Source organism: Sinocyclocheilus rhinocerous, unplaced genomic scaffold, assembly GCF_001515625.1.
Source record: "Sinocyclocheilus rhinocerous isolate Xijiao unplaced genomic scaffold, SAMN03320098_v1.1 scaffold3693, whole genome shotgun sequence".
Taxonomy (NCBI): domain Eukaryota; kingdom Metazoa; phylum Chordata; class Actinopteri; order Cypriniformes; family Cyprinidae; genus Sinocyclocheilus; species Sinocyclocheilus rhinocerous.
In genome coordinates this window covers 220,308-228,184 of record NW_015630705.1, presented here as the reverse complement: position 1 = coordinate 228,184, position 7,877 = coordinate 220,308, and the positions used below count along the sequence as shown (strand labels likewise).

Below are 7,877 nucleotides of genomic sequence, written 5' to 3'. Positions count from 1 at the left end.
AACCATAATGGACATTATCAAGTGCACTCATTCAGTCCCGTTACCGCTGAACAGTGATTCACATTAGCGGGGTAATGGCATACTGATAGTGAACAGTGAACAACATCAGGACACGAGTGAGTGTGACAGAACAGCGAACAAACTCCACACGGCATCATGTTATGAGTTACTGAGTTAAAATCGAGTTCAAGTTAACACTGGCTTCATAGTCAAGTCTTGGCATACTGATAGTGAACAGTGAACAACATCAGGACACGAGTGAGTGTGACAGAACAGCGAACAAACTCCTCCACACATCATCATGTTATGAGTTACTGAGTTAAAATCGAGTTCAAGTTAACACTGGCTTCATAGTCAAGTCCCCAGTTGTTTATCTACTAACATGGCGTATGTCGAGTTTGAACGCAAATGCGATGTTAGCACGCCACCTTGAGACGAACTACGGACATTACAGAGAGACAAACCAGAGACCGGTGAAGAAAAGGGTTTCAGTAACATGTCATAAAGTAAGAGTATTTGGGAAGGATAGAGATCTAATTTTAGGCACCATTATTGTGTTTTTCTATTTCTTTATAATAATTCAATGTTATAAATTCAAGGCTTTATTTAAATCTGAATAGCGGAGTTCTGAAAAGTCATATTATTAAATAATATACTGTAAAGCAGCTCTGAAAAAGTGTTATTACTGAGCTCAGTTCGGTTCAATTATAATCCAGTTCAAAAGCGGCAGAGTTATTCAATTATGAAACGTGTTTTTTTCCCTTTCACTTGTAGGTGATCTATATCTAAGTGTTATTATGTCTATGTATATTTTAATATACATTTAATTAACTGGTATAGTTTCGTGAGGCAAAAGTGTCTTACCTCAGGACTCCATGTTCGCGCGCAGCTCTAGTTTAACGGTTTTTCTGTTTGAATGGAATTTGCCGCGAGTCTCGTGCGCGCCTATTTAAATTCACAAAAAATGAAATACTTGAACGAATCACTTTATATGAATATGTGAATAATCATGATTTACTTAAGTGAAAGCTTTGTTTGTTTTTGAATAAGAAAAACGGTAGTCCTAAACAGCGTTCCACAAAGGTTATAATGCACCGTATTACGGGCATATATATATTTTTTTTTTCGAAATCCATTTCTATGAACGGTTCCTCCTCACACTAGTGTCCAGCAAACTTCTGCATTTCTTCAGTCGTGTTCGGTGAGAATATTTGCACGCGTGTCGGCGTCAGGTGACGCTGTTGACGTGTTGCTATGGTGACGCGCCGCTCGTGTTCACGCGCGTCCTGACCGTCTGGCAGAAGATCATCTTCATCCTCATCTTCTTCATCTTCTTCATCCTCGTGATGGATCAGTATGAGGTGGTTCGGCAGGTCGGTCAGGGCGCGTTCGGGCGAGCGCTGCTGGTCAGACAGCGACAGGGACACGCGCAGCTCTACGTCATCAAGGAGATCAACCTGACACAGGTGAGACTGATTAAACATCGGATCGTGACTTATGAGACTTTTCCGTTTTTCCAACACGAGTCAGCTGACAGTCAGTTAACTTTGAATTAAAACAGAAAAATAGACTGATTCTGAATTAAAATGTTGACACATCCCAGCCAACATTCTATCATGGGGCCCGTGTGGGCTGTAAATGTGGGCCCTACATGGGTTTGTCCCATCTGAATCTCATATGGGGCCTGACTGGGGATAATGTGGGGCCCAACTGGGCAACACATATAGGACCCATATTGGTCCCACTTATGAAGCACATGTGGGATATACTAGGGCCCAGTATGGGTACTGGAGTGGCCCCACGTAGTGTATATGCATGTTTTAATGAGGTTTTTTTGAGGCATCTCACCTGGACAGTATAATTATTTACGATATATATATTGATAAAAGCAACATCAGTATTTCAGTTAGGTAAATGTCAGGTTTCTGCATGAACATTCCACTGTTTACAAAACATGCAAGTGTGCAATTTGAAAAATCATACATTAAAATGTACAGGTTCAATAATACTTTATCATTTTCTGACACATTTTTTTATACTTTTCAAGTTTTTGTAAAATGTTGAACGTCAACATTAACATTTTGATAAACCAACAGGGTCATACCATCTTAACAACTGGTCTTATGTAACTAATCTTACATAACATAAAAATTGACAGTTAACAGTTAAAGGCTTAATTCACCCAAAAATGAAAATTCTGTCGACATTTGCTCAATCTCATGTCACTCCAAAATCAATTAATTTTCAGAACACAAATTAAATTTTTTTTTTTTTATCTGAGTGATTTCTTTTGCTTTATTGTCAGTTTACTTCCCCAAAACTCTGATGCTTCAAAACATTCATAAAGAGATTGTAAAATAAATCCATAAGAATCGAGGGGTTTAATGCAAGTCTTCTGAAGAGACATGATCACATTACATGGTAAACAGATTTAAATTCAGCTTTTATTCACATATAAACATTGATCAGTGAATTTATAAAGAAGTTCAACGGTACTTGCACGATAACAAACTTCTCTTCAAACTTCTCTCGCGTCAAGCAAGCAGGCTTGACTTTCCGTTTATTAAAACTGAATGCTGTAATCATTGTCCACTGATCAGTGTTTATATGTGCACAAAAGCATAAATTATATCGGTTCATTAATATAAAGTGACTGTCTCTTCAGAAGACTTAGATTAATCAGCTTGATTCAAATGGATTTATTGCATGATCTGTTGAATGAAGATTTGGGAATAGAGCAGCGGTGGAGAGCTCCGGTCCTAATTATAACTCACCCGCCTAGCAACCGTTCAGACCTTGATCAGCTTGTGCGGACCGACGCTCGCCACCTCTCTGATTTCACTAAAAATATCTTCATTTGTGTTCCAGAGATGAATGAAAGTCTTATGGGTTTGGAACAAGTAAAAGAGGGAGAGTAAATGATCACAGATTATTCATATTTGGGTGAACTATCCCTAAAAGAAACATCAGAGCTCTTCTAAATGTGACACACTGAAGAAACACAAACACAACAAACTCACCTGAACTTACAGACTCTCTCTCTCTCTGTGTGTGTGTGTGTGTGTGTGTGTGTCTCTCTCTCTCTCTCTCTCTGTCTGCGTCACATGTCCAACAGTTGTCCTCTCGGGATAAGGACGCCTCCAGAAAGGAAGTGACTCTGCTGTCCAAAATGAAACATCCAAACATTGTGGCGTTTTATAAATCATTTTACGGTCAGTTGCTGCGCTTGTCCTGATTTCAGCAGTGTTGCAGTGTGCATGCGTTCACTCTTTCTTTATATTGTGTCTGATACAGATCCGTGTAAATGATATGTTGTGTTTGTTTGTGATATCCAGACAGGAATAACTTCTACATCCTGATGGAGTACTGTGACGCCGGCGATCTGATGAAGAGAATCAGGATGCAGAGAGGAAAACCCTTCACAGAGCAGCAGGTCAAAGACACAAACACTACGACAGGATTCATTACTGCTGAGAGAAAGGAAAGCATTAGACGAGATTCATGATTCGTCTCGTGTCTCGTGAGCATGAGAGTTCAGACTGACGATTCAATAGAGTCTCTTGTTTAAACGAACAGAGTTAGAGTTGGTAAGTTTGATTCATTTCAGCAAATCGATTCAGCAAGTTACAAGGATTCATTTAGTAAGTCTCTGTGCGGTATAGTATGCAGTATGTATTAAATGTTTTGGCAAAAATATCTATAAGCAAAAATTATGGAAGCTTGTTTCTATCAGGTAATAAAAAAATAAGAAAGGTAATTGTGGCTTTTTATTTTTTATGTTTACATCTCAATTTTACAATCACAATTTGGACTTTTTTTCACAATTCTGAAAAGGAAAGTCAGAATTGTGTAGTAAATAGTTGTAAATAGTAATTATCTTTTTTATTCCATAGTGGAAGTGAAAAAAAAAAAAACTCAGAATTGTGAAAAAATGGTCAGAATTGTGAGTTTATATCTCACGTTTCTGACTTTTTTCTCAGAACTTCAAGGAAAATATAAAAAAAAAACAGAATTGCAAGATGTAAACTCAGGATTCTGAGAAAAAAAGTCGGAATTCTAATTTATTTCTCACAATTCTGACTTTTTTCTCAGAACTGTGAATTTATATCTCTAGTTATATATATAAAAAAAATCCAAATTGTGAAATAAAAAGTCGCAATTACCTTTAAATGCAAATATCAATAAACCCCGATTATTATTTAATACAATAGATTCACTAATAAATCATAAAATTGAGTATAGTTCTGAGTTACCAAGTTCGAAATGTGAAGAGTTTGCTTGCTACTTCAGAGATAAAGTTATAAACATTAGATCAGGAATCTGTTTAATAAATGATAATCGGTCAATTATGCTCCCTCCATCATTAGGTGTAGAGAACACTATTAAAATGTAAAGTTTTACTTTGGCTGATGGTGAGACACTAAGAAAGGTTGTAACAGAACTGAGACCATCTACTTGTTCCTTTGATCCAAGTCCTACCTCTCTTTTTAAAAGTATTTTTGACTCCTTATATCGATTGATTTCCCTGAGATAGTAAATCATAGTAAATAGCAAAAAGACTTGAGTGCTGCGTTTGATACAATAGATCACCAGACTCTTTTAAATAGATTAAGTGACTATGTTGGTCTATCTGGAACAGTTTTAAATTGATTTTTATCATATCTTAGTGAAAGAACATTTGTAGTATCTATTTATAATACCTTGTTTGAATATTACAAGGTACCATGTGGGGTTCCTCAGGGATCAGTTTTAGGACCACTGCTTTTTTTAATCTATATATGTTACCTGTCGGTCACATTATCAGGAGGCATGGTATCTCTTTTCATAGCTATGCTGATGACACACAGTTGTATGTAGCCGTGTCTCCTGATGACCCTGTGCAAATTCATACACTCGCAAATTGCATCCAAGACATAAATGTCTGGATGTCACAAAACTTCTTACAACTCAACCAAGATAAAGCTGAAGTTTTGATTATTGGATCAAAAGCGCAGAGAGAGAAACTGACCCCTAGGCAAGGCAAGGCGAGTTTATTTATATAGCACATTTCGTACACAATGGTAATTCAAAGTGCTTTACATAAAAGAAAGTAAAATAATCATAAAAAATAATCACAAAAATAAAACAAGGAATTTAAAAACTTTGAAAATGATTTAAAAATTGATTTAAAATGAATTTAAGAATAAAATAGAAAATGATTATACATAAAATACAGTGCAATCGTTTCTTCCAAAATTTTGCTATCAGTTGCTTCAAAAATAGACATAGTCTAAACTAAATATACTCGGATTAAACCCAAGCCATGTGGCAAAAAACTTTTTTTGACAAAAACAAAGTTGTCTTTGATTCTGATTTTAACTTTAAAGCTCATGTACGTAATATTACCAAAACAGCATTTTATCATCTGAAGAACATTGCTAAAGTAAGACCGTTTCTTTCTCTGAGCAACACAGAAAAATGAATGCATGCATTTATAACTAGCAGGCTTGACTAATGTAATGCTCTCCTTTCATTTCTGCTGAAGAATACAATTAACCAATTACAATTAATCCAAAATACTGCTGCTCGAATATTGACAAAAACCAAAAAGAGAGATCATATTACACCAGTATTAAAGTCATTGCACTGGTTACCTGTTAGTTTTCGTATTGATTTGAAAAATCTTTTATTAGTTTATAAGGCATTGCATGGACTTGCTTCAGACTATCTTTCAAAAATGCTTACAGTATATGAACCTAGAAGAACTCTTGGATCCTCTGATTCTTTTCTTCTAACTGTACCTCATAGCCGAACTAAAAGATTCGGTGATGCTGCTTTTAGCCGAACAACCTTCCAGAGAGCATAAGATGTGCTGAAAACATTAATGGTTTTAAATCTAAATTAAAAACATATCTTTTTAGTCTGGCCTTTCATTTGTTTTGTTTTGCCTCATTTTTTATGTTTTATTCTATATTTCATATTTTAATCTTTATAAACGTTATTCTTATTTGTGTATTTTAATGGGTCAATTTTATTTTTGTTTTAATTCTGTTGTTTAATTTTTATTAATTGCTGTATGATTTTGGTTCCTTCGTGTCTGTAAAGCACTTTGAATTGCATTAACTTGTTTAGAAAAGTGCTGTATAAATAAAATTAGCTTGCTTGCTTGCTTTATTTTTTTCTTTATTCTGTGCCGGAAACAGGCTTCCATAAAATATTGTGTTTTATTTTTGTGTATTGTCCTGATGAAAAACGCACATGGAGGATTCTTACATGAATAGAACTGCATTTATTTAAAATAGAAATGATAATTCTACACATTAATTGTGTGTGGATATAATGTACCATTTGTGAATAAAGGTGTTTTCTCGGATGAAATCGTCTGTGTGTGTTTCAGATCGTGGACTGGTTTGTTCAGATCTGTCTGGGACTGAAGCACATTCACGATAGGAAGGTCCTGCACAGAGACATCAAAGCTCAGGTGCGGTCAGACACGCGTGTGTTAAAGCGCCGCTCGTCTGTCATTAACCCCTAACCGTCTGATTCTGTCCATCATGGTCTCCAGAACATCTTCCTCACTCAAGGAGGCCTGAAGGTCAAGCTGGGAGACTTCGGCATCGCCAGAATACTGAACAGGTGTGTGTGTGTGTGTGTGTGTGTGTGTGAGTGTGTGTGTGTGTGGGGTGTGTTCTGATGCTCTTCTGTCGTCTGTGTCGAGCAGCACCATGGAGCTCGCCAGGACCTGTGTCGGCACGCCGTACTATCTGTCTCCAGAGATCTGCGAGAACAGACCATACAACAACAAAACGTACGTCCTTCTGCTCTTCCTCTGACTGCTGCGCGACTCTTTCTCAGATCACAAACAAGTCTTGCATTAACATACCCATGAAGTTATGAAAACGTTATTTCTGAATGTTTTTAAACGTTTTGAGAAGGTTTCTTCTCGGTTATGTGAACATTAGAGAAACATTCCATTTTATCATTCTGAAAACATTATGAGAATGTTGTGTTGTGATCACTGATGAACGTTACTGAACACAGCTCTGAGAACGTACAAATAACATCATAAAGACGTTCGGAGAGCATTTTTCTAAGAATGTTTCCTCTCAACATTACAAGAATGCATCAGATATTAATAATGTTATAAGAACGTTCCATAAACATTATTTTAAGAATGTTTTGTCCTAACATTTACATAACCTTTAAAAACATTATGGGAACATTCCCTGTCAGTCTGTAATTTAGCTCACATTTTATATCAGGATAAAAGTGTAAAAACAGTTTACTTTAACATAGTTGACTGGCAATTAATATTTAGGTTTTTAAGTGTTCAAATAAAAGAAAATGACATCACATGATGATGGTCACAAACTTTTTTAGTTTTTGAAGCGTTTGGTTAGTAACAGAGTTGACAGAATTTTTGTGAAACATGAGTAAAATGTAAAAACAATTTTATTTGAAAGAAAATTACATTTAATCTAGAATTGTGATATTTAGATTGTAGAAAGAGATTTAATATAGATGATCTTGACCTTAACGTTTTTTATTCATTATTTTGAATTTATCAATTTAAAAAGTGGACATTGCAAAAACTAATTTAAGGTACGATTTCAAGCGAACTGAAAAACGGGCTGCATAAAATATATGTCTGAGATTATAGCATGCATTCTCTTAATGGAGTAAATATCCTGTATTTCTGAAGAAAACACGTGCATTGACATAATGTGTTTGTGCAGAAGGAGGGAGTGTTTGAGGAAGTGATGATGATGATGATGATGATCTCTGTCCTGTAGGGATATCTGGTCTCTGGGCTGTGTTCTCTATGAGCTCTGCACACTCAGACATCCAGTGAGTGAATCATCTCACACACACACACACACACTCTCTCACACACACAC

At 36.0% G+C, this 7,877-nt stretch overlaps 1 protein-coding gene across 1 annotated transcript in view; it reads left to right on the top strand.

Annotated features, from left to right (window-relative positions):
• Window positions 1-1,198: 1,198 nt before the first annotated feature.
• nek5 (NIMA related kinase 5) overlaps window positions 1,199-7,877 on the top strand; it is a 16,140-nt gene continuing 9,461 nt past the window's right edge. The window contains exons 1-7 of the mRNA XM_016553237.1: window positions 1,199-1,466; window positions 3,116-3,212; window positions 3,336-3,433; window positions 6,377-6,460; window positions 6,545-6,615; window positions 6,701-6,787; window positions 7,773-7,827. Of these exons, the coding sequence (XP_016408723.1) occupies window positions 1,347-1,466; window positions 3,116-3,212; window positions 3,336-3,433; window positions 6,377-6,460; window positions 6,545-6,615; window positions 6,701-6,787; window positions 7,773-7,827 (612 nt within the window). The 5' untranslated portion in view covers window positions 1,199-1,346. The remainder of the gene's footprint in view (window positions 1,467-3,115; window positions 3,213-3,335; window positions 3,434-6,376; window positions 6,461-6,544; window positions 6,616-6,700; window positions 6,788-7,772; window positions 7,828-7,877) is intronic.